The sequence below is a fragment of the Spermophilus citellus genome (assembly GCF_964194105.1).
Source record: "Spermophilus citellus genome assembly, chromosome: 11".
Taxonomy (NCBI): Eukaryota; Metazoa; Chordata; class Mammalia; order Rodentia; family Sciuridae; genus Spermophilus; species Spermophilus citellus.
This window is the reverse complement of record NC_138192.1, coordinates 127,264,800-127,291,256: the sequence shown is the minus strand read 5'-3', so window position 1 is coordinate 127,291,256 and position 26,457 is coordinate 127,264,800. Positions and strand designations below refer to the sequence as shown.

Below are 26,457 nucleotides of genomic sequence, written 5' to 3'. Positions count from 1 at the left end.
AGTAAGTCTGTTTTGTCCCTTATGCTGGTGGAATTAATTGGATCTAAATTTGGGATGTCATAGGCAGTGGGTTAAATCTTTCAGGGACAGTACAATATTTTACACTTTGCAGTGATCAATAGAGTTTTCCACAAAAATACACTAATAAACGTAATTTCCTATAGTAAACATTCACAATCTCTTTTAAGTCAACAGTTTTAAAACTATCAAAATGAACATTTTAATATTATAGGGAAGCTCTTTGTTCTTAGAAAATATATTCAGAAATAAATCTAACTTTCTGGATGACATGATAGAGAATACACAACGATTTAACCAAAATTTTATGGTTGTGGATATGCAAACATCTGTTTGTCTCCTGCCCCATTCATCAATCAAGGTTTAAGAAACAATTCAGTGTTTTGCTTTGTCAAAAGCAATTGTTTTAGCAGTTTTTAAAGCCTCTTTCAAGGTTCATGTTTAAAATAAAGCAAAACAAAATGTGTAGCTTCTGTTTCAGCTTTAAATCCAATCAAAGCTAACCTGATGATATTTGATTTGGGGATTTTAATAATTTATTTTCAAAAGCGACATATTTTCTGTGGCACTACTGGATGAGTTATATGCAAATACATCCCTCAAACAACCAAGGAAATTTATCTGCAGCACGGAATGCCTGGATACAAATCAAGTAAATTTGAGAAGACAGCTGCCAAAACCAATGGCATATAGTAATTTATCACGACACAGAGGCCCACTTTGGAACTGTATGCACTGGGCGTGCACAGCATTTACATTTCAAAGGTGGTCACAAATCTTCGGTGAACAAAGGACTCCAGACAGGACTCCTGCAAATATCCAACATGTATTCTGTTGGGCATTTGAGCAAGGACAAGATTTTTCCTTAGAAGACAATTCTGAAAAAGAAGTTTCCTATGTAAAGGGAGAGAATTCGAACAGTTCTTGATGCATTTTCATCCAGTTTCCAGCTACTAAGTCCACACAGACACACAAAGGGAACAAGCTCACATGATAAAAAGCCAGAGGTGTCTGCAACCTACTGCTAGGATGGAGGAGAATTTCCATTTCCAAGAAGAGCACAGAGAGATGCTATACAACTTGAAAATACAGCTGTAACTGAAGAGGGAGGTCTATTCCTTTTATTCCAGTAGTTTCTATGATAAAATCAAAGACTGTGTTCTTAAACTCAAGGAGACTTGGTTATGCAAATCAAAAGAACTTGTTATATTTCCTTAACAAAAATATATTCAATCAATGAAAGAAACACACCTATACAAAACCTGTCAGTTTGGTCAAGCTAAATGTCATGATTTATTTCCTGGCCTCATAATTGGTTGTCTGAGGTTGGGGTCCAACAACCGTCCATTCAGTCACTTGTGCAAGGGGCCTTTTCTGATAGTGTGAGACATAACCTCAGGCTCAAGGATAATTTTGCTTAAAAGGGAGTCAGTAGGGGAGAAGGGGGAGAGAAGAAGGCACTAGAAGTATAACTACCCACAAATTGAATCCAGCCACATGAAAAGCATTTTGCATACTGATCTAAGTGGGTATTTCTTCCAGGAGCATAAGGGTGAATCAGTACTAGGAAATCTAGCCATTCCATGCATATATTAGTAAGTCACAGATGAATACATAATTTCTACGAAATCAGAAATGACATTTGATAATGTTCAGCAATCATTGCAGCTTTCTGTTTAGTGATACATTCCACAAATATCCCTTTGTGGTCAAAATTATTCTGGAAAAATTTCTGATACATCCTTTGTCTCTGGAAAAGAGAAGATGATAGAGTTGCAGATGGTATGGAGGGGTGTGTGTGTGTGTGAGAGAGAGAGAGAGAGAGAGAGAGAGAGAGAGAGAGAGAGAGAGAGAGGAGAGAGGGAGAGAGGGAGGGAGGGGGAGGGAGAGAGAGAGAGAAGGAGAGAGAGAGAGAGAAAAAAAAAAAACCCTGAGAATCAGCTGAAATCTCTGACCCGTAATGAAAGCTCAGTGTGACAACTGGTATCAAAACCCTAGCATCTTACATGTCAGGAATGATCACTAGCAAGTATGACAGGTGCCATATGAATGGGATGGGGAAGTGCCTTGTGATCAATAGCTACAAAAAAATCTTAACTACGCAGCAGAAAACTTACCAAGAAATGCACCAGAATTATAAAACATGCTTGAGACAAAACATATTAAAGAGAATTATGAATAATCCTCTCCTCTTTCCAAAGGCAGGCAGGCACAGGATTGTGCTATGGGCTACTAGGTCGTGATCCTGGGCTGACCCAGGTTAGGGTAGGAGGCTGAGGGGAGGGAGAGGAAGGGAGGGTGGGACAGTGGCCGTGGGTGGAATTTTGAACAGTAGAGTTTCGAACACTTGTTGCCACAGGGTGTATGACCAGGAGATTGAGCAGTAAGTCAATCAAGATGATTTCCAGAGCATCAGAGTCTGGCCGCTGCAGTCTCCTGGAAGTCACAGTAGGGTTTGGGGTCAGAACTGAGAAATGTGCTTCTGTCTGTTTATTTTTTTTTAGGTGGTAAGGCTTGCTAATGTAAGGCTTGTCTTTTGCCTCTCTTCCTCTCCCCTGCATGAAGTCTCCTGTAGTGATCTACATTGCTTTGCATAGGCCACATTTGTGGTTTGTTTCAGACCTGCCACTACCCTCAGGGTGACATTAAGAAGGGAGCAGGAAGGCTCCGTTTTATTTGGAGTTTGCAGTAACCTCAAAAATAAGCTTCAGAACTCTGTGAGTTACAGTCCTTTGCTAAGATAATGTTACTGTAATGAACCACACAAAATACTTACTTGAATTATACTCCTTTTGTTGTCCCTTGCATTCAGGGAGTCTGCAGGGCTGTACACTGAGGTCAATTTAGAGAGTAATTCAGCAAATTCTTTCAGTGCCCTGGAAGGATGGTCTGAGCACAATGTTGGTGGATTTTTTTTTTTTTTTTTTTTTTTTGCAAGTGCTATCTCTGCTGAAGATTTTAGTTGGTTGGAGTGACATCTCATTTAATGGCTGGAGCACACTGTATCTGCTCGAGCATGATTGCCATTTCCATGTCAGGCCAGCAAAACTTCATTTTTAGCTTAAAACATGTCGTCCTTTCCAGGTTTATTTTTAGGAAGATTGAAAATGGCTGGGTAAATATGAATAAAGAAGTGTAAAAATAAATGTCTGAAATTAAACTGCAAAGAAATACGTACTATTTCTTGTAAAGCTGGGATTTTGAACCAGATTATGACATAAGGGATGTGATTAACGTACTCAGCACTGGGATCTTTATTAAAAGGACATGGCGATTTTGAGCTTTGGCGTTTCACAGCCCAAGGTAACACACACTGGGTCTTTGTGTTCTAGGCAACTTTTTCCTGCACCTGTGAGGACCAGTACGTGGGCACGTTCTGTGAAGAATTTGATGCGTGCCAGAGGAAGCCCTGCCAGAACCAGGCAAGCTGTGTGGACGCCGATGAAAAGCAGGACGGGCGCAATTTCACCTGCCTCTGCCTTCCCGGTATGGTGTTCACAGCTAAGAGTGTGCATTTCTCTGTAGAATGTGTGCTCATCAGTTAAGTTTGGTTAAATGATACTTTGTCCCGCCAAGGGACATGGTGACGTCAAGACCTCATTTGATTCTCTCAGTCTGCATGTAATCAGGGATGGAGGCAGGATTAGTCATGTCCCTCGCCTTGCTTTCTGATTTTGAGGGCTTCCTTTTTAGCATTCCACCATTTTTGTCCTGGGAAAATAATACTTTTGGTCAAATAGAGTCCGGGATGTTTCCAAAACAATTTCGTAAGTATGTACTGAGCATGGGCTGGCACTGTGCCGGGTGATTGTGTTAAGTCAGTTAAGGAAAATCAAGGATAAACTACACAAGCTTGTTAGGCAAAGCCACCAAATCCTGTTTTCGTTCATTTCCTTTTGTTTATATACGTTTGGTCTCCCAAGTTTGTGGGAGGCTGTTGTGCACACTGTGGCGAGTCCTCCGTTAGTAACATCTTGGATGTTAGATGAGACTTTGAAGTCCTCTGGGCACACTGTGACTCCCAGGAGATCGCAGTGGCTGTGTGCCTACAGATCCCGATGCTCTGGCACTCATCTTACTGCTCAGCCTACCAGGTGACACACCCTGGGGGAGCCAGAGGGCATCTGACCAGTGAACATTCGATACGGCTGTTTCCGTGCAGCTTGAACACCACCAGCAGGTTCCTCCTATTTCACTGTCAGCTAATACACAAAACTGAGGTCACCTTTCCTCATTCCATCTCATCCCGTTGCCAACTTCTGCCCCTGGGTGGGGGTTCCGGATGAGGATGGAGGGAGCGATGGCATGAGCGGGTTGTGGAGACGAGGTATCACCGCACTTCAGCAACGTAGAAGTTTATGGGTTCAAAAGCAAGAGCACTTCAGTCGTTTATCCCCATCCAAATTTAATAAAATCACAGGAAGAGGTTAGGGGTGTGGCATCTTCTCTCCAGACCCAGTGGGGTGTGTGTGTCTGTGTGTTCATCATCTGGACAGATGATGAAGTATTTTTCTGCATGTTTTAAAAAGTGATTCTGATGGTGCTCTTGGACTTGCTTTGCAGTGTCATTCGCTGGTAGATGGCAGACATCCTTTCTTGACAGAACTTAGGGCACAACCCATTCATCCCGACAGTCCTATACAGTGTCTTTGCTCGTCAGCTTTTCATGGCTGACAAAACCAACTTGAGAGAAACTGACCTTAGGAGGAAAGGTTTATGTCACCTCATGGTTTGGTCCCTGGTTACTTAGCTCCATTGTTCCTGGGCCTGTGTGAGGCGTATGTCATGGTAGAAGGGCGTGGTGGGGCAAAGCTCTCACCTCACGGTGAAAGAGAGTCAGAGGAAGGGGCCAGGCACAAGACAGCCCCTTCCACAGCATGCCCCCAGTGGCATTTCCTCCGACTAAGCCCTAGCACCTGCAGTGTCCACCACCTTCCAGTAGTCCGTCCGGTTAGGAATCCATCACTGGATTCTGTATGGAGAAAATCAGAGCCCAGTCTTTCCGCAGAGCCCCAGCTCTGAGTAGTGTTGCATGGGGGACCAAGCCTTCAACATGTGAGCCTTTGGGGAACATTCCAGATCCAAACCATAGCAGTCTCTTACCTCCTACCCACGGATCTGACTGCCTACTTGGTATCTGTCTAGATGCCCAGGCCACCTGCAGCTCAGTGGCCCCAGACTTAACCCCTTAGGCAGCAGCACCTTGTAGTTCACGTTCCAGTGTTCCATCCATTTCTGTGACCAGACACCTATGAGGTAACCCTGGTACCCCGTCCCCTGCTCTGTCCCATTCCCTCTACTTCCAGGTTTTCTCTATTTTATCACCTCAAGACCTCTCATATCCACCACGCCCTCTGCAACCTCTGTCACCTTGCCACCCCCCCCCCCAGGCCAGTTGTCTTGTTCCTTGCCTGTGCTACTGACTAGCCTCTGTGGTGTCTCATCCACTCTTGACCCCACTCACCCTGTCACCACAACGGCCTCCGTGGCTCTACTTTCCAGGTGGCCACAGGGACCATTTTCCAATGGAAATCTGATGTAGTTGCTTTCCTGCTTCAACTCCTTCTTGCCAATGCACCTTTTGACTTTCTGAGTGTGACATTTTCCACTTAATATAAAGCTCTCAAGTTCTATCCATTTTTCTGCAAATGACATGAGCATTTTATTTTAATTATTTTCAAATTTTAGAAAATGGTATCATGTGTGAATTAAGTGACAGCATCAATTTGCACTTCTCTGGCCCTTACTTCTTGCACTTAATACTACGTCACTGAGGCATAGACAACTTTTTTTTGGTACTGGGAATTGCAACCAGGGGTGTTTATCACTGAGTTACACCCCCAGCTCCCCCACCCTTTTTAAAAAATTTTGACACAGGGTTTCACTAAGTTGCTCAGATGATCTTCCTGCCTCAGCCTCCCAAATAGCCGGGATTACAGGTGTGAGCTGTGGCACCTGCTAGAGTTCATTCTTTTTTGACTGCCATGTGGAATTTCATTCATCTGTCCTTCTGTGGATGGGAACTGATATGCATTCTCGTGCATGTCTTCTGTGTGTACGTGCTAGAGGAGAGATGAGCACCAGATGTGCTGGAACATGTGTGATCCATCAATTAAGGAGGTCTTGTCAAAGTACTTTTCAAATTTTTTACACAAATGTAAACCCACATGTGCAATGTATGAGTGATGTTGTGGATCTGCAACTTCTTGGTAGCGTTAGACTTTCAATGTTTGCCAACCTGATGAGTACAAAATAAGTATCTTATGTGATCTCTGTGTTTCACTGATCATTATGGACATTGAACTTCTCTTCATGTGTGTTGGTTATACACATTTCCTTTGTATGTGATATTTGTCTTTCCATTTTGTTTTTCTTTTCTTTCTCTCTCTCCCCTCATCTCCCACACTATTGTTTTTTGGTACCAGGGAGTAAACCCGGAGATGCTTAACCACTGAGCCACATCCCCAGCCCTTTTTATTGTTATTTTGAGATAGTCGCTGAGGCTGAATTTGAACTTGTAATCCTCCTGCCTCAGCCTCTGGGATTACAGGCACATGTTCCTCTGTGCCTGGCTCTTTGCATCTTTCCTCTGTATTGTGTGAGTGGCTCTTGTTGATTTGTAGAAGCTCTTCATTTCTGATACTAATATTTTTATCCAAGTTTTCAATTTGTCTTTTGACTTCAAAGGGTCTTTTGAATGGACAATCTTACTATATTTTTCAACTTTGCTTTTGCAGTTTATGTACTTTACGTCCTATTTAAGATTGATCACACACGTTCCAGCTTATCGCATATCCTATGTTCTCCTGTCTAAAGAGCTAAGGACATTACTTTATATTTTCCACTAAGCATTTAAAACTTTTGGTTTTCACCAAAATCTATAATCAATATGAATTTGAGTTATGTTTTTATGGTGTGCGATAGGGACCCAATCTCATATTTAATGTTAACTTAAGTTTTCTTCTTCAGGACTATTCTGTTTCTGTAAATACACAGTAAATACACAGTATATGAAATGTTGTCAAGTTCCATCCAGTTTCCTGCAAATGAATGTCCTTCTTCTTTATGGCTGAATAAAATTCCACTTTGTACATATACCACATTTTCTTTATCCATTCATCATTGACAGGATGGTTCCATAGTTTAGTCATTATGATTTGTGCTGCTATAAACATAGGTATGCTGACTTTAATTCTTTAGGGTAAATACCAAGAAGTGACGTAGCTGGGTCATCTGGTGGTTCATTTCTCATTGTTCAGGGAAGCTCCACGCTGATTTCGACCGTGGTTGTATTAACATCAACCTCACCAACAGTGTAAGTGGGTTTTTTTTTCTCCACATTTCCTCCAGCATTTTTTATTCTTTGTATTCTTGATGGCTGCCATTCTGACTGGTGTGAAATGAAATCTAGGTGTAGTTTCGATTTGTATTTCCCTAATTACTAACGTTGAAGATTTTTTCATATATTTATTGGCCATTTGTATTTCTTCTTTTGAGAAGTGTCCGTTTAATTCATTTGCCCACTTATTAATTGGGTTATTTGGAAAACTCCCCAATTTTCAAGAAACAATGTGAGGTGTTATCTTAGATGTAGGAGCCTTTCTGCTTTGTTGACAGTTGAAACAAGTTCCCAAACTCACCATCTCCATTACTGAGATTCGCATCAAGCTGTGTTCTCGAAAGGTGTGGTGTTTGCTTGGGGTTGCCCACCTGTGAGAGAAATCCTCCATGTGAAAGTTCTTTCCTGTTGAATACATTTTAAAGCCACTGCATCATCAGAGCAGTTTAAATAAATTCTCTTGCACTCGCCTGGAATCTGCAGCTCTCACCGCCTCTCTCACCTGCTGCCGTCCCCCCAGGTGGCCCTACGTGGGCTGGGGTCTCTCAGCCACCCTACCTGTAGCCGGGTCTCCCTCGCCCCCAGCAGCTTTCCTTCACTGCCCTTCATGGAACTGGGGACATGGGACTCCCTGCCCACTGGGTGCTGTTCTTCCTTGTGCTCTAGAACCAGTCCCTTCAGAGGGAGGGGTGATGGAAGGCTACCCCGGCCCTCAGTCTCATGCTCATCTACCTTGGCTTGTTCCTGCTGTTTTCTGGAGCAGGTTTCTTCAGCTCCATCCCCTGCAGGACCCCACCCCCATGTCCCCGTTCCTTCCAGCCAACTTTCAACAAGCTTTTCCTTGTCGTGGGCACACATACAGCGACTGTTTCTTGACTTCATCACGTGCCAGGTCCGTGCTGAGCGCTTCTCAAGGGTAATCCTCGAGTGTGGATGAGTCGATGCTCTTAATTATGCTGGTTTCTTCCTTGAGGACATTGAGGCACATGGAAGTTTTGTAACTCGGCTGAGAATGGGAGAGGGACTCTGGGCTGCATTGCAAGAACGACCAAGTCCCCCAACCCCAGTGGCTTCCAAGCACAGCTTAATTTCTGCTTGTGTCACAGTCTGATGAGGGCACTTGCTCTCCAGAAGGTGACTCAGGGATCCAGGTCCCTTCCTGTTGGGAAGATTCCACCCTCCAGAGGTGCCCCTTCACAGTTGCTGCTGAAGGGAAAGGGGGACCCGGAGGTCATTTCATGTCTCAGGATGGTGCCTTATATATGTCACTTCCACTGCATGCCATTTGCCAGCATTCTGTCACTTAGTCCCTAGAGGGTCTTTCTAGGAAGAGGAACCAAGGTGGTGAACACCTCCTGTTGCCAAAGCGTGCCAGGTGCACAAGCCAGTGACAGCCCAGACTTGAACCAGGTCCTGTGGTGGCCTCCAGAGCTCATGTGGGTGATCCGTTTGCTCTGCTCTTTCAGGGGAGGAGCCACCTGGAAGGCTGAGTTTTTCTCATTATAAATGTGTTCAAGACGCTTCTACCTCTCAGCTTTTCACATCAAACAAATCTCATTTTAAGAGGGAAATATTAGGCAATTTAATCCAAAAAGGGGGTTGGTTGCTCAAAATGAGGAGCTTCTTGCATATAAGTTAGTTCCAAACATCTCTGAAAAAAAATCATTTTTCTATAGAAAAATTACATTTCCTTTGTGGAAGAGCTATTTACAAGTTGATTAACATCAATTAATTGACCTTTAAGGCAACAGATACACATAAGGATTCCTTTTGAAAATTGACTCTATTGTGCTCTGATTGTTGCAAGATTGATCTTGCAAAATTGTTTGGGGAATAAATTAATTCAAACAATGTTGTTATCTGAGAACAAAAATGTCCCCCTAAAAGGGTATTCATGGGGGTTTTTGATGCAACATTTGTTTCTCCTGAGAGGAGAGCATTTCTTGGTAAGTGAAAATATTATTTTTAGCAGAGAATATGCAGACCCAAATTTGTCAGTGTTTTTGTATTTTGTTTTATCTTCTATGTCAAGTGTCAATAGATATTTTTGATTCATGAATAATCTAGAGATCATGAATATAATGGGTTGGAGTCTGCGGTGATTTGGTCACAAACTCTCTCCTCTAGTTTTCATTTGCTTTTTAATATAATGGATTCAGACACTCAATGCATGACTAAGATGGAATTTAACTTCTTTAATCACAATTTGTTTTATGAAAGTCTTCTAATTTCAGGAATATAATTTTCCCTCAAAGGAGCCCTTTCTTTTTCTAAGAGGAATGTCTGTGGTGCGTGCTCAGAACCAGGGCTGCCAAAATATTATTAGCAGTATGCAAAGCATTTTTCAACTTCAAGCCACTACATTGTTCTGACTAATTGGTGATTTCAGCCTATTTTTAAATCTCGTCCTCTGAGGCAAGGGGAGGGTGACATGTGCTCCTGTCCCAGCTTTCCCTTTCCAGCCCTGACTGTCGGAGGAAGCGTTGGTGTCTTTGAATTGTCGGGTTGGAGTGGGTCACCTCCTTCTGGAAGCTAATTCTGATCAGAATTAGCTGTGGGTCCTCACCCCCAACCTCATTCCACTCAAGGAGTACGTGCATTAGCAAATCCTGAGCATAGTTTTCAAAAGTGGGTTAGTTCAGAGTTTCAGACCGGAAGACACCTCAGAACTTGCCTCTGGAGGCTGAGGTGTGAAGGTCATAGAGCTTTGGGGACACACTGAGATTCAGGTTCCTTGGAGTCTAAGGGTGTTTTCCACTGTGAAACAGAATGGTTTGTCAATTTTCTATTCGTTGTGAATGGAGTAGAAGGTATTCACAGTTATGACAGGTCATGAATGTGTTGCCCCAAGGTCTTTTATGCCCTCTTGGTCCCAGAGGTCACACTAGTTAGGACTAAGGAGGACCAAAACCAAAATTGTAACATGGTGTTTCAATTTAGCCCCTTCCACTAGCTGACTGTGTGACCTTGAAAGACTGTCCTTTTTTCCTAAGTCCTGTTGGTTTCCTCATCTTTCAAAACAGAGGTTGTTGTAAGGATCAGTCATCCATTCGACAACCATTTACTGAATATCTACTCAATGTCCGCCATTTTCTGGGTGCTGAGAATACAATTGCTAGCAAAGCAAAATCCCGCATCATGGTTTTCATGAAGGAGATGAGTAGACAGCACACATGTGTGTTCTTTGGTGTGCGTTTGTGTGTGTGTATGTGTAATTGATAGAACAATGGGTGCTATAAAGAAAAAATAAAACAGAATAAAAAGATAAGGAGAAATGGATGGGGCTGTGGATAGGGTGATGAGGGAAGACCTCCCAGGAGGGGAACATTTGCCATGAGACCTGAATAGAATAGCTTGTGAGCCGCACATTCACCAGGGGAAGCAGGATTCCAGGCATAGGGAACAGCACACTTGTTAGGGTCTGAGTGTTTGTGTCCACTGAAGTCCATATTTGGAAATGTGATTACCAAGGGGATGGTAGTAGAAGCTGAGGACTTGGGAAGGTGATCAGATCATAAGTGGAGCACTAGTGGTTGCAGTTGATATTCTTATAAAGGAGGCTCCAGAGAGCTGCCTTCCTCTTCCACCACGTGAAGACACATGGGAGGCACCGGCTGTGGGGACCGAGCCCTCGCCAGGCACTGAATCGGCGGGTGCCCTGAGCTGGGCTCCCAGCCCCCAGCACTGTGAGCTCTGCATTGAATTGTTGACAAATTCCCTAGCGTGAGGTATTTTGCTCCAAGAACATGACAGGTCCTGAGGCGGGAATACGAGGCGCTGGAGTACAAAGCCCAAGTGACCCAGGGATGAGACGCAGAGCTGGGACCCAGCTGGACTGGGCCGAGAGTGAGGGAGCCATTGAAGGTGTGAGCTGGGCAGGCCATCTGAATGCTCCTCTTGAAAGGATCATCTGGAAGCTGGGGAAGAACAGCCATAGGGAGGGCGTTTGGGGAAGCCATTTAGGAGGCTCTTCCTGACCCTCTCCACCTCTCCCCTGGCTTCTGTCTGCAGTGATGCCCAGGTCTTCTCCACCTCCAAACCAGTCACTAAAACGAGAACTAAGTGAATCCTTGCTCTGCTTCCCTGTGTGCGCCTCCTCTCCTGTTCCTCTTGTGTCTCCTTTCCCTCTTTCCCTCTCCTCCTCTTCCCTCCTGGCCACTACATTCCTCTCTTTCTCCCCACCCTCCCCCTTCTTCTCTCTCTCCATCTCCATTACTGGCACACACTGGTTGGTCTACGATTACTAATTTCCTACCCGCTCGCTCACATTGTTTTCCCCTTTATATGGTGAAACTGCTTCTCCAAGGTCATTGGCGTGTCCCTCTGGCTGCTTTCCAGGGCTCTTTCCTAGCGCATGCTAGTCACCTCTCCAGGAGTGCCTCTCGGCTGTGTCACAGAGCCCTCCATGTGTCTGTTCTCCTGAGACCTCTCCAGGCCTCCCTTCTCCCCAACCCTCAGTTGCTTTTCTCTGCCTTTGGTAGCAATCGCTCATTCTGAGCTGTCACCACACAGGTGGCTTCCTCCTTCCAACCTGGCCTCTTGCCTCCACTCCACTATTCTTTCTGGACTTGGCATCGATGTATCTGCTTACTCCTCCTCCTCCCCTGACTCAAACCAACCCCGGTTCCTGGTGCCAGCCTCCCTCGGCCTCCCTCAAAGGCTCTCGGGCCTGGCTTTCCTGGCATCTTCAGCGTAAATCACTGGTGCCACCAGCACCCTCTTCCCTCACACTGGAAGCCGGGCCATTGTGCCTGCCGCCCTCATCTGCTTGATCTTTGGAGAGCCACCAAGTTTGCTTTATTTACAATGATTCCCCATCTGTCTCTGCTCTTCTTTTCCCATGGCCAATGCCCTGATTCAAGTCATTGTCATCTGCTGTCTGAATGACTGTGACAAGCCTCTGCTCCCTCCCTACATTCTATGCTGCTTTGCTCACAGAACTGAGTTGGGCAGGAAGTTGGGTTGTCCGTGCAACAAGCTTACCCGTTTTCTGTTTGACCTGGGGGAAATTACTGAATCTTCCTGATTCTCAGTGATCTGTCTCTAAATTGAGATGGGTGAGAGCATTCAACCCAGTCTTGATCTGCAGATTCAGAGAGATGATATATGTGGTATGCCTGGTACCTAGTAAGCCCTTAAAAAACATTAGCTGCTATTCATATTGTGACGGTCCAGCCAAGAGTGTGAAGCCCTCCACAGAGCACCGCCTCTACTGCCTCCGCACAGAGGTGGCTTCAGCTCTTTCTGCAGCCTCCCACTCTGGTGAGCCAAGTCAGATCATTTGTGACCCTCAGAACCTTATTGTAGCACTGCTGAGACTGTGGGAGAGTCACACCTGAGTGAACCAAGCCCTGCCCACTGTCCCTGGCTTCTGGGCTGGCCTTGCTGAGGTCTCAGAGTCTTTTCAGATGAGCTTCATGAATGACAGAAAGGATACTGTGACAGTTAACAGCAGGGGGTTCAGAATCCACTGTCCTGGGCGGATTCCAGGTTGAGTCACTTACCAACTCTACTTATCTACTTAGGCCCAAGTTTCATCATGTGTGAAATGGAACAGCAGTACTGACCTTGTAAGAGTAAAATAGAACACACACACACACACACACACAGTATATGTGTACACACTCATACACATACTACACATGCCCACACAATATATGTGCACACACATAACACACACATATGCACATTGACACAGAACAGATGACCCACAAGGACACCTCTGTTGCTTCTGAACACTGAGAGAGAAGGATAAGGATAAACTTCTGCTCTCTTCATTCTGTTTCCCAGGGTTTTGCCCACACCTCCATCCTCCACCTGCATTTGATAGCTCCTGTGTACCTTCCTCAGGTTGTCTAGCCCAGAGCACCTGCTGATAGAAAGAAGAGAAGAGAACCCTGGGCTTTTCCCCAAAATGAAGTGTTGGGAACAGGAAGTGTATAGCCTACAATCCAGGAAGTGTTTAGCCTACAATCCAGGAAGTGTTTAGCCTACAACCCAGGAAGTGATTAGCCTACAACCCAGGGAGTGATTAGCCCATGATCCATCTTCATATGTCCAAGCTTTGCAGAAAGCCTCAACAACGCTTTTTTGGAGAGACCCAACTCTTCTGCATGTGGGTTGGGTTCTAGCATGGCTGGGCCTCAGCCCAGCCTTATTCCCCAGCCCTTCAGTCAGCCCAGCCTCATCACTGTCATCCAAGTGTCTTACTCTGTCCATGGCATTCCTTTGCATTTGCTCCTCCATATTTAACTGTTTCCTGGGAACATGTCTTGTCTTCTCATCCAGACTGAGAGCTCACTGAGGTCAGAAACTGACTTCCCTTAGGTCCCCCAAATGTGAATTTTCACTTGCAAATTTCCTTCTGAAAGACTGAATGAATACCTCTTCTATAGTTAGATTTATTGTATATACTGATGTATGCTTTTAAGCCAATTCCTCAAATAGTCCCATGGCATACATTTTTTATTTATTTTCCTTTTGATTTCAGTCTCTGAGGGATGGTCATCAGGACACACAGGAGACTTTTTTTTTTCTTATGTAATCTCTAGATTAAAAGGTACAGGGGCATTCATAAACCTGTCCTGCATTACCATTGGAATTTTTTAATTTCATTCCATTTCAATGGAATAAAAGCAGTTATTTTAAAAATTGCAGTGCATCATTAGTTCACTGTATAAAGAGTACCCAGGATGTTCCCGGCTCTGTGCTAGAGGTTGGGACATTGAAAATCAACACCTCCCTTAAAGAATAGGGAAGTGAGTCTAAAAAGAAGGCAGTGATTGGTGCAATAATTGAGCCTACAGGTTCCCACTCCCCAAGAGAAGAAGAAAACGTTTCAACCATGGAATTGCTGAAGATTTTTGGATGTGATTCAATGGTTGACTTTCACCCATTAGCTTCTGTTTTTTTTCCCTCCATAATCTGAATTGTATGTGTAATTCTAGATGAATGATTTTAATAGTTGATATTAAAAGACTGCTTGCTGCTTGTTCCCAGGTCAGCATGTACTTTACTTCAGAATTGCCTGGGAGCCTTTGTAAGCCTCACTGTGCTGGGCTTCAGAAGTTGAGGGATGATGCATTTGAAATGAGTTTCCAGGTAGTGCTGTTGCTGCAGGTCTGAATGACCACACTTTGAGAACCACTACTCTAAATTGCCTGTTAAAAACAGGGATCAAGTGCTACTGGCATATAGCTTTGTAGTTTTAAAATCCATAAGTTCTACATTCATTAAAAAATATCGAGCCACCTAGAACACGCCAGGCACACTGCGAGCTATTGTGGATTCAGGACACACTTGATAGAAATGGCACCTGCTGCTTAGAGCCTATCTCCTTCCCTCTTGATGAGTGTCCTGGGAACTAGCTATCTTTAGCTTCCTTTCACCCATGACAGAGATGAAGGTCAAGTCCATCCTGCATGAGCTCACTCAGCTGGTGGTGCATCACCCTCCGGGAACTTTGACTCCCCCCACCACTGTCCTTGCCACTGTGCCTCTTGTCTGTTACCTACTAGACATGGCTATGTTTTCCCTAACCTTGAGACTAATTTTTCTAATTCTGATGAATGTCTGCTTTCTCTTATGCTTTCATTGTTATTATACATCCCCACTTTAATTATATCTTGTTGGCTGCCTTTCACAGATGGGCCACATACATCGTTCCTTCTTTGCCTTTAGTTTTCAAATCAGTTTGCATCTGTCCAGATGTGTTGGTTTTTCTCTTTCCGGAAGATATTACTTTTTTTTTTTTCCCTGTTAAATAATTTTTGCCTTCTGCCTTTGAAATTGAATGCCACAGAGATGGAATATCATGATGGTCGCAGATTCCTGCTATTTATTTCTTGCTTCAGTGTGCTAATATTAGGTACTCCATCTCAGCTGCAGTGCAGAGGCCCCTCGGGCTGCTCTGATTCCCTGGGGGTCAGAGCCCATAGTGAGTTCTTTTGGTAGCATCAGACTTTCAGCCCCAATTCAGCAGCTTCCCTTCACTGCACAGACCAGGCTATAAAAAGACCAGGAGAGTTAAAAATAGCTGTTGCTACAATTCCCACCTAGGAAGCTTTCAGGACAGCTCTCCAAAGAAACAATTAGATTCTCCCTCATGGAGCAACACAGAGGAGTCTTTTTCAGGGAAGCAATCATGAAACAAATATCATGCCCAAAAATGACTGTTCAGGGAAGATTTTTTTTTAAACCCACAATTGGTCAATTGCCCCCCTTTTTTAAATAGTCTGTCTCATTTAACTAACTTCTCTTATACCTCATGTATTTGCCCTTGACCTCCAGAAGGTGTTCTTTCTTTGCAAGAGTGCAGGCAGTGTGGGTAATGATATGTGGGTAGGTGGGGCGAGGGTGGAGGTTCTGTTATGTTGCTGGAAATCAGAGCAGTACTGTTTGGATACAGTTTCCTCCCAGCCATTCTCACAGGGAAACTCAGCTCTTCTTCTCTTTCCATATCCTTAGAAACTTTAAATCGTATTTTATAGCTAAATCTAAAGTCAAGCACTCCCAGTCCATATTAGATAGAGTGTAATCTGCTAACACTAAGTGGCCCTACAGTTTGAGGCAGATTCCTGCAGGCGTCATGGCCGGTTCCGCCTAGCTTCTCTTTAATGAATCGCCTCTCTTCTAGGCTTCAGTCACCAGCTAATATTTTTAAATATCATTTGACATTTTTATTGGTGCACTATACTTATACATAATGGCAGGACTCACTGTGATGTATTTGTACATGCATGTAACATAATTTGGTCAGGTCCACTCCCGAATATCTCCCCTGGCCTTCCTGACCCATCCTTTTTTTCGACTGGTCTTCCTTTTATATTCATGAGGTCCTGCCCCACTTTCCCCCCTTTTCCTCTCTAGCTTCCACATAAGAGAGAACCCCTCCTACTCTGGCCTTATTTCCTATAACGTGATGCACGACCCTGAGTTAAGACTTTTCTTACATTTGTTCTCCAAAGAAACAATAAGCCCTCTGTGATCCTGATCAGTATTTTCAATACTTCTCTATTTTTGAACCTATTATTTATTTCTTTTTGAATCTTTGTAGATATTTGTAGAATATCATGATTACAGTTTCATGGGTAACTTAAAGTTTTTAGTCAAATAACATAATTTAACATGTCCTTTAATTTGTTAGAGGTCATAAGTATTCCTAAGAATTCTGATTCTTTTTTTTAAAGAGAAAAGGAGAAAGAGAATTTTTTTTTAATATTTATTTTTTAGTTTTCGCTGGACACAACATCTTTATTTTATTTTTTTGTGGTGCTGAGGATCGAACCCAGCGCCCCGCGCATGCCAGGCAAGCACAATACCGCTTGAGCCACATCTCCAGCCCAAGAATTCTGATTTTTAAAATTCTTCCATCACGTTGTGTCTTTCTTTGCAAAGGAAGAGTTTCTGTTTAAGGAAAGCAGGAGGCATCCAGACAAAAACAAAGGTTTTTAGTGTAAAGGACTATCGTGGCAACGATTAAACCAAGGTTTGGCCTTAGGGGCATTTTTGGACTGGACGCTTCTTGGTTGTGGGGACTGTCATGTATTGGACATGGTTTGGCAGCTTCCTGGGGGTGCCTGCAGCACCCCGAAGGGCGTGATAATGGACGACAGGTGTTGCCAGATGACCCCGGGGGAGAATCAGCGGCTGAGAGGCCATGCTTGAGGAATCAACGGTGGGTGGGGCTGTTGAGGAAGAAAAGGTGAAGAACTCTGTCTTAGCCCAGCTGATGTACTAGTGCCCTGTTGGAGGTGCTGGGCTCATGGGAGAGGCCAGACCGACACTCAGAAGAGGCTCTGCTGCGTTCTCTCAGGCTGGCTGAGGAGGGTGGGGCCTTTGAGCAGTGCAGTGGCTCTTTGCAGTTTCCCAAATTGGGGGGGTGGTGCAGGCCCTTGGAGCACACAAGGTGCTTTCTGATAGCACCTTTTTGAGGTAACCATTGTTTTTAAAAAAATTAATAGCTCTGTATTTATTTTAATGTGCATTAGGAAAAAGAATGGCTAGCATATTTCATCCATTGCTGTTCCAGATCGTAATGCTTAGAGAGAGGCAAATCTACAATGAAAGATACAGCGATTTCAGGGCAAAACTTGAAGTAAATGGATACATTCCTTTGACAAATATTGGTGCAGGAAATGTTTTAAGGGTCCAGTTAACAAGACAAAGTCCTGATTCTCAGGGAGTTGAGGATATTCTAGGAGGGGGAAGCATGTGTAAGTACAAGTGAGTTATTGAAGGGGAACTGGTAAGAAAATCGTTTCAGGCGATGACGGGACAACGTGGTAGAGCCCAAGCCCTGGGCGGACAACCTTCTCCCTGGGTGCCTACTAGGGAGGCCGGTGAGCATAGGCCTGTGTCGTCAGCCAGATACAGCCAAGTCCAAGAGCAGAGGAGAGCCCAGGCTGAGGTCTGAGCAGGCGACTTCTGAGCTTAGATGCAATTAATGGGCAGAGCAACCCGAAAGGATGCAGAGTCAGAGGGACGAGCCATGCCAAGTGATAGCGGGGACTGAGGTCTCTGACGTTCTAAAATGGCCTTTGTGCACAGGAATTATCCATTGTCTTTGCTCCCCTTGTGGGAATTAAACTTCAAAAACAACAGTGATTATCAAGCTCTGCTCAACATCTCAGTGTGAACTAACCTGACCTTAGTTCAACTCTAACTCATCCATCAAAAATCAATTCTCTAGTGTACGTTTTAATCTGGAGCCCTGTCTGGCAGAGTCCATGTTTCCTCAGCCAGTTCCTATTCTTGGCCTCCCAGTGTGTACAGATCAGCCTAATCCAAACACAAAGTGGCAATACCCTGGTTGGACCTAGGCCATCTCCATATTTGGTTCTCTCTCTTCTGGGTTTAAAAGACTCATACCATTAAAAGTTCAGCTTTATTATTCTAAGCTATTTGTAGTTCTTGACCCAAATGAAATGGAGCCAGTATCCAGAAGACCGAGGCTGTTTTTGGAAGAGGCATTTTTCACTGCGTCTTGAGACCTGGGCACCTAAGGCACTTCTCCTGTCTGTGAGAAGAACTCACGCAACCCACACCTCCCTTTCATTGCCTCCAACGACAGGGACCTCCAAGCGGGTAACTCTCCAAATGAACCTGATTGCACACCCCACAGCCTCTAGGTTCAGGAGCACCACTGCTCGGATATTCTGATCTTCTTTGTGACCCCTGCTGAAGTTGAAGCTGACTTCTTCCCTCCTTGAGACATTTTCCCATCTCCTTCTCTAATTTAGAGGTTACTTTTCTGGGGGGACCTCTACTCCTGATTCACTTCTGATCTCTGCTGTCTGTACTTCCTGATCCTGCTGATGAAGCGCAACTGTACCTCTCCTAGTCCTCCAAGGTGGCCGCAGCACAGTGGTCACAGGGGACAGTGAATGAAGATGAGAGAGGCAGAGGCCACATCATGTTGGGCCTTTAGACACCAGGCACAGTGTTTGGGCTTTATTCCAAACCCTTTGGGCAACCACTGGATGGGTTTAGACATAGGAGTGATAGGATACAAATATCTTAAGAATCTCCCTCTGGCTACCTGTCATGGAGAATGGGTTGTAAGACAGCTGGTGTGCAGCGAAGAGCTGGGAAAGCATGCTGGAGCCCTAGCAAGAGGCGGTGATGTCGGGAACTGGATCATATAGAAGGTGTGATCGGGTGGTGACAGTTATTTGGAAGATGGTCCATTCGTGCTTACAGTCTGGCTGCCAGGAGGAGCCACATCACTAGCTGGAAGAGAGGGAACTTGGGCAATTACTGATTCTCACCTCTGTCTTAGGTACAGAGTTTTTCATTTGAAAACCACAGTGAAGGAATTGTCAGTGTTGTGCATTTTCAGGAAAGTGTAACAGACAGTCACATCTTTTCTGCACAAGTCTGTGCCTTTGCATGAGCTTCTCTCCATACCTGGACAACTGTCCACTTGGAAATTTATGGCATGGACCCTTGAGGGGGAAATGCCCACTTGCATATGTGCTAGAGCACATCCTCCGTGACCCTCAGAAACGGCTGCACACGTCACCTTTCCTGCCTGTGGAGGTTGGCACTTGCAGTCTTGCCTCCACATCTCCAAGGTCCTCTGTTACTTTAGTAGAGTAAGGGAATAGTTACGGTTGGCATGGTTACTTTACTCCCCAGAGAAGAGACCAACTTTCAACCAGATCGAAGGAAGAACCTAGGCGAAGCTTTAACGATTCTAACTTGAATTCCTACAGTCACCCATTTTGTGTTGACTCCTATGTTATGAGCCTGAATTAAAAAAAAAAAAAAAAGATGCAGAAAGGGTGATGTGGGAAGTGTTAGGTACCAGTCCAGAGCGTGGTGTGTACATGATCCGACAACTTGGGGCCAGTCACTGCTCTCCGAGGGCTCAGGAAAGGACTCGCTGACATTTGAGAGCCCCTTGATCCAGGCTCAGGATACTCAAGGCTCCTGGTCCTTTCTCCTCCCAGAGATGGCCTCCTCAGCTGGTGAGGATAATAAATAAATTTGGAGCCTCCAGCTAGTAGCTCAACCCAGGCCGACAACAAGGCCTGGATTCTCTTGACAAGCCAGGTAGGGACAAGCAGCAGGGCCCGAACTACTGCTCTAAGATTCACCTACAGAAGAAGATCCCCTGTGATCCTCCAACCCCATCACCCCAGCCTGCCTCCCTGTCCCCCTGCCCATTACACCCACATTCCTCCACTATTGCTTTTCATCTGCAGTAATAGCTAACTTGTAGACAGGCCAGTGTGGTCTGGTGACTCCACATAGTCTTTCCCACCACAGTTCTATGGTTCTCATTCTTTCCAAATCTTTAACACAGTTGGGCACATAGTACACAAGCCTGTAATCAGGAGGCTGGGGCAGGAGGATTGCAAATTGGAGATCAGCCTCCACAACTTAGTGAGACCTTGTCTCTCTCTCTCTCTCTCTCTCTCTCTCTCACACTCACACACACACACACACACACACACACACACACACACACACACACAAATTCTGCAGAAAACAAAAACAAAACTAAAACCAGACAGCAAACAAACAAATGAAACTTTAAAGACCTGAAAACTAAGGGGAAAAGAAAAGTAGTAATTATTGTGTTCATGTCAGACTGAGCTCCTTATTGGAGGGGCACTTTTGGCATTTTGAGTGTGACAACTCTATTGCCTAAGGCCATCTCAAGGAGTGAAAAACTTCCACCTCTTCACTCACTAAATGCTGGTGTGACCCCCAAACCATTCTGACAACGTCAAACCCCCAGCACATTAAAAAATGTGAATTAGCCTCTTAGGTTGAAACCTTACAAATCTTGCATATGGTACTGGAGCATTGAACAGCACTTAAGATTTATCTTATAGGTTGAAGTTATTGGATCTATAAGAACTAATTATGTGCATAGGAATATTTGTATATTATAAGTCAAATGTGGTTCTTAAAAAGGAAAATTTTGATAACAATCAATACAGTTGAAAGTGTCCAATTGGAATTTGTAAATGAGACCAAATGCTAATTAACAAGGACATTAAAAATAATCTTTGGAACAATCTCTTTTTATACATTAAAATATTTACAGATGAAATGAAATTTGTTTTAAAATGCTCCCGTGGGGAAAATATGAACATAAGAGGAGACCAGATGAAATCAAACATAGCAATGTTAATATTTCAATAATTATTGAAGCTTGGTGATTGGTTTGTGAAGTTCACATTCCAGTTTATGTTTATGCTGGAAATTCCCGAATACAAATTCAAAGAAAGTGGTTGCCACAATTTTCTTTAAGGAACCTTGAAGTCCACAGAGCCTATGTTATTCTACTCTTTCCGTCTGGTAGGGACATACAGTCCTTTTAGATGATACCTAATTGCCTCCTGGCTGTCGTTCACGTTTGCATCTGATTCTGTGGTCCCAGGTCTTTGCATGACAGGACTCACAACACCATCCATACTGTCTCTAAGAACTTACCACTCGTAATCAGTTATAGATTTCATAAACATACTTTTCTAGCCATATTATAGAATATTTGAAGGCAGGGATTAAAAAAATCATTCTTGCCATGTCCAGACCAAGCTTATGACACATAGGCTGTAAGTTATGCAAGAATATTTAAGTCATAAATGGAGCATTTATGATTTTACTTTTTATCTATCTCTGTATGAAGATTTGTTTCTTTCCATTATTTTCTTTGATTTTTCCTTCATACTAGATCCATGTTTACTAAGCATGATGGCACTCACCTGTGATCTCTGTTATTCTGGAGGCTGAGGCAGCAGGATCACAAGTTCGAGGGCAGCCTGGGTAACTTAGTGAGACCCTGTCTCAGAATAAAAACAATAAAAAGTGCTGGGGATGTAGCTCAGTGGTAGGGTATCCTGGGTTCAATACCCAGTCCTGAAAAAAATTAATAAATAAAAATGAATCCATGTTTGTTGACATTAGCAATGCTTAGTGCCTTAGGTATGATGTTGTGTTTAAGGGACTGGACACAAGCCTGTGACTCCTGGATGACTTTATGTGAATTACTTGACCTCCCTAATCCTCAGTTTCCTTATTTGTGAAATGGGAGTGACCTTAGGGGGTTGCTGTGAGGAAGAGTCAATATATAGGTGAAAAATAAGTGCTCCATGATAAATATTAGCCATTATTTTTAGCCAAAATTATTCCTAGCATTCCTCTTAAAAACAACTCACTGTCCTATACTTTGAATTTACAGATGTCATTTGAAAATATATTCTTAGCATAGTATTATCATATTAAAATATTCTGTTCTGGATTTTTAAAAGAGGGAATTTTTAACTCACAGGCCTATCTTACCCATCTTCTCGTACCCATGAATTAGCTAGAATCTTCTAGAATTTTTTCCACCATGAGAGGAGGAGCAGAATTGCAAATGAATCCACAATCTGTAATTTATACTAGTGTGGCAGGTAATTGAAGCTCAGGCAAATGATCTTTCATCTAATATCATTTATTTATCTTTGCAAATCTCTTATGCAAGTGGTAATGACAGCCTTTCAAAGCTATTAATTCAGAAAGACAAAGTTTTCTATGTTGATAAAACCATGGTAGGAATATATAAAATGTTGCAGTATTATTATAATCATTTAGAAAATATCTTGCATAAAAATCTATGATAGAAACCATCTCCATAGTATCAATGCTCCTGTCACTTAAATAACATAATTAAGAGCACCTTTTTTCCCCCTCTTTTGATTTCATGTCCTGTAGTTTCCAATTTTTCTTTCAAACCATTGACCACTTTAAGATGAGAAGTATATTAGTATGCTAGTTTTTTTTTTTAAACTTGTCTCTCTGGAGGGCTTTGTTTTCACAATTAATAAAAAATATGGAATTTATTTAAAGCTTTTTGGCCCCAGGTGAGGTAGTAGATTTACATCCTTATTTCCTGTTCACATGCATGTGATTATGTTACTATCCAACAAAATCACCATGAGAGGCTGGCTTCACAGGGAATTTAGAATCGGATTTATGACTCAAATAAGTATTAAGAATAATATATTAATGTGCTTAGCATTATAAGTGCCTCAATCTGTTTATCTTTAAAATGAGGGGATAAGACACAGAATTAAAACAGATGGGTTCCTCTAGCTCTAAAATATTATGAATTCAAAATTTTAATACCCAGACATTTTCCTAATGCCATTTGCAGAGGTATTGCTGTGACCTAGGGGAAGTGGCCATCAGCTAACTCACTTCAAGCAGCGCACTGTAAATTCTCAAGTCAGAAGGAAGCTGTCGACAGGGATGCTGGCATTCAATCTGAGCTTCTGGAGGCTGGGACAAGATAAAACAGACCCTGGAGAAAAGTCTTCTTTTGCAGGAAAACAGTTTTACAAAGCAACTGATTTTTTTTTTAATGGATTCTAAAGTGCTATGATCATTTCTGGTTATAAAACTAAATGACAGATATCTATGAGTGGAGACTAGCCCCAAGGCTTCTGCCTCCTTGGGTGGGTACCAGTTAAGTCCACCCATTCAGGGGGTGGACTCCTGGGGGTTCTGGAATAGCGCATTTCCTAAAATGCACCTCTCGTTTTGTACAGGTTATACTGGAGAGCTCTGCCAGACCCAGATTGATTATTGCATCTTAGATCCGTGCAGAAATGGAGCCACGTGTGTGTCTAGTCTCAATGGATTCACCTGCCAGTGTCCAGAAGGTAAAACTCCTTCATTATCCTAGTGATGCTTGGCCTTTTCCACTTTAAATCATAAATTAGCTTGATCAGCTTTCTACTCTGAATTTCTGAAATCTGTGCACAAATGCACATTCTATTTTGTTTTAATTGTGAAGTAAAAATAGATGACTCTTTTTTTAAAAAAAAAAACTATGCTACAATAACTTGAAAGATTATGTTTGAATATTAGACATAATGTAGGAATTTCAGTGACTTCTATTTAGGCATGGAAATGAATTTCTATAACGAAATAGGGTGAAATAGAGTCTCTTTCTGATTTCACTTGTTAAGATTCCTATTTTGTAAGCTTACTTCATTTTGGAGGGGGGGGGGCGGATTGAACCCAGAGGTACTTGAACACTGTTTTAGTCAGCTTTTCTGCTGCTGTGACTAAAGGATCTATCCTACCAGCACATTATAGAGGGGGGAACAGTTTATTTGAGGGTGATGGTCTCAGAGGTCTTAGTCCATACAAGGCCGGCTCCATTCCTCGGGGCTCAAGGTGAGGCTGAACATCATGGCGGGAGAGAGTCGGGGAGGAAAGCAGATCCCATCATGGTGACCAGGAGGCAGAAAGAGAGACTCTACTTGCCAGGTACAAAATATATACCCATAGCCACACACCCAATTAACCACTTCCTTCAGCCACACCCCACCTGCCTTCAGCCACCACTCAGTTAATCCCATCAGGGTTTAAATCACTGATTAGGTTAAGACTCCTACAACCCAGTCATTTCTCTTCTGAATCTTCTTGCATTGTCTCACACATGAGCTTTGGGGGGACATCTCACGTCCAAACCATAACAACCACTGAATCACATCCCCAGCCCTTTTTATTTTTTATTCTGAGACAATGGCTTGCTAAATTGCTTTGGACCTCACTGAATTGCTAAGTCTGGCCTCAAACTTGTGATCCTCCTGCCTCAGCTTCCAGAATCCCTGGAATGATAAGTGTGCATCACCATGCCCAGAAATGATTTGTTTTTTGATACCTGTTCACGTAAAGAATTCAACATAAAGTTCACCTACTTTAGTTTTTATGTCAACTTTATAATGTCTTAGAAAATTCAAGTCACCTGGAAAGCCACATCTTTAGGGGCTTTTTATTTTTAAAAACAGTTTTACTGTTTGTTTCTCCTGAAGAAATGGACAGATAATCACAGGCAGGTACTGGCCTGGTGTTCAGGGAATGATCTTGCACATTTCTGCTTGGGGGGATGCTATGGAAGGGATTTCTTTAAACCTTCAGGGTTGTAAGAATCATATGGCATTAGAGTTGTTTTTTCCCTTAAAACCACTGTGTAAGCTCCTGATCCACAGAATTGACATTGACAACTACATAAAGTAGAGTCACACCCTCTGCCCAGATGAGGCCTGGAGCCTGAATGTGTGGGGCAGTATCTCTGCACTCGGCTCTACCCTAAACCGCCCTGGCTGGGGGTGGAGATGGGCAGTGGTGTGGACGGTGTGAGTGAGTCAGTTTTATTGCTGCTGTGGCTGAAAGACCTGACAAGAACAATGTTAGAGGGGAAGTTTCTTTTGGGGTTCATGGTTTCAGAGGTCTGAGTCCATAGACAGCCAGCTCCATTCCTTCATCATGGCAGAAGTGGGTGGTGGAGGAAAGCAGCTGGGGACGTGGCGAGGAGAGAGTGCCCCTCAGGGACAATATGTAAACCTCAAGGCCCCCAGTGACCCACCTCCTCCAGCCACACCCCACCTGCCTACAGATACCAGGCAGGAGATGAATCCACGGACTAGGTCAGACCTCTCATAACCCACTCCTTTCACCTCTAAACTTTCCTGCACTGTCTCACATTGAGCTTTTGGGGGACACCTACCCTAAACCATAACATGACCGGATTGGAGTGTTTATAAGAGGCCACGGCCTTGCAAGTGCTTGGGTCCCCAGAAGCTGCTCCTGTGACCAACAACTTCTTGTGCTCTTTATTTTTTACTATTAGTTATAGATGGATGCAACACCTTCATGTGATTTCTTTATTTTTATGTGGTGCTGAGGATCGAACCCAGTGGCTCACACGTGTGAGGCAAGCGCTCTGCCACTGAGCCATGACCCAGCCCCCTGACCCCCACCCCCGCACTCTTTAATGTTTGGAGAAATGAGTGTTCACTAAAGAAGGGCAGACTCTCATCTCCCAGCTTCTGTGCAGAGGCTGGGGCTGAGGTTGGGGCAGGGCAGGATGGCTGTGGTGCCCCAGTGTTCCCCTCTGTGTGGGTCACTGTGGTCACCATGCTGATGGACCCGATCCCCCACTCCAGCTTTCTTTTGAACACAGGCAAACAAGTGGGAAAGCCTGGACAGTCACCAAGGGAGGTCTCCCTGTGTGGAAGACCAGCAGGGTTTAGTCACCCTTTGAAGGACCCAACGGCCGAGCAGGCAGCACCACGGCCACTCACTTCTGATCTTGCTGCACTGCTTCAGAGCTTTGTCACACCCTTGATGAGTCAGTTGCCACCTACCTCTGGTGGCAATCTTGCTGTTTGGTCAAGGGCAGTCTTCAGGGTCATTGTGGGATCCAAAGGGATTTTTTGTGTGAAAGAGTTTGGATGACTCCAAGTGCTTTATTATTAATATTGCTTTGATTTTTACTAGAAAATTACAATGGTTCCCAGAGGCTCAGAGAGGGGGACATTGTACAAAATCTACTGATATAAATGGTGACCCTTGAAGTAGAAGCTAGGAGTTTTGCTTCCACTCATACTTCCTTTTGTAGTTGGTAGAGATTTTCTGAGCACTTGCTATATGCCAGGTGCTGTTTTAGGTCCTAGGATTTAATGGTTGGCAAAAGTATATAATTGCATGCAGTTGGTGCCTCAGAGATGTACAGAAGGGATCTGCTAAGCCTTGAGGGTTAGAAGAGACTCCTATGTGCCAAAATCCTGAAAGAAGAGAGGGAGGAGATG

The 26,457-nt window shown here is 43.8% G+C and overlaps 1 protein-coding gene across 1 annotated transcript in view; it reads left to right on the top strand.

Moving 5' to 3' along the window:
- DNER (delta/notch like EGF repeat containing) overlaps nt 1-26,457 on the top strand; it is a 298,589-nt gene that overhangs the window by 183,463 nt on the left and 88,669 nt on the right. Inside the window, exons 6-7 of the mRNA XM_081262396.1 lie at nt 3,351-3,504; nt 23,404-23,517. Coding sequence (XP_081118522.1) covers nt 3,351-3,504; nt 23,404-23,517 — 268 coding nt within the window. The remainder of the gene's footprint in view (nt 1-3,350; nt 3,505-23,403; nt 23,518-26,457) is intronic.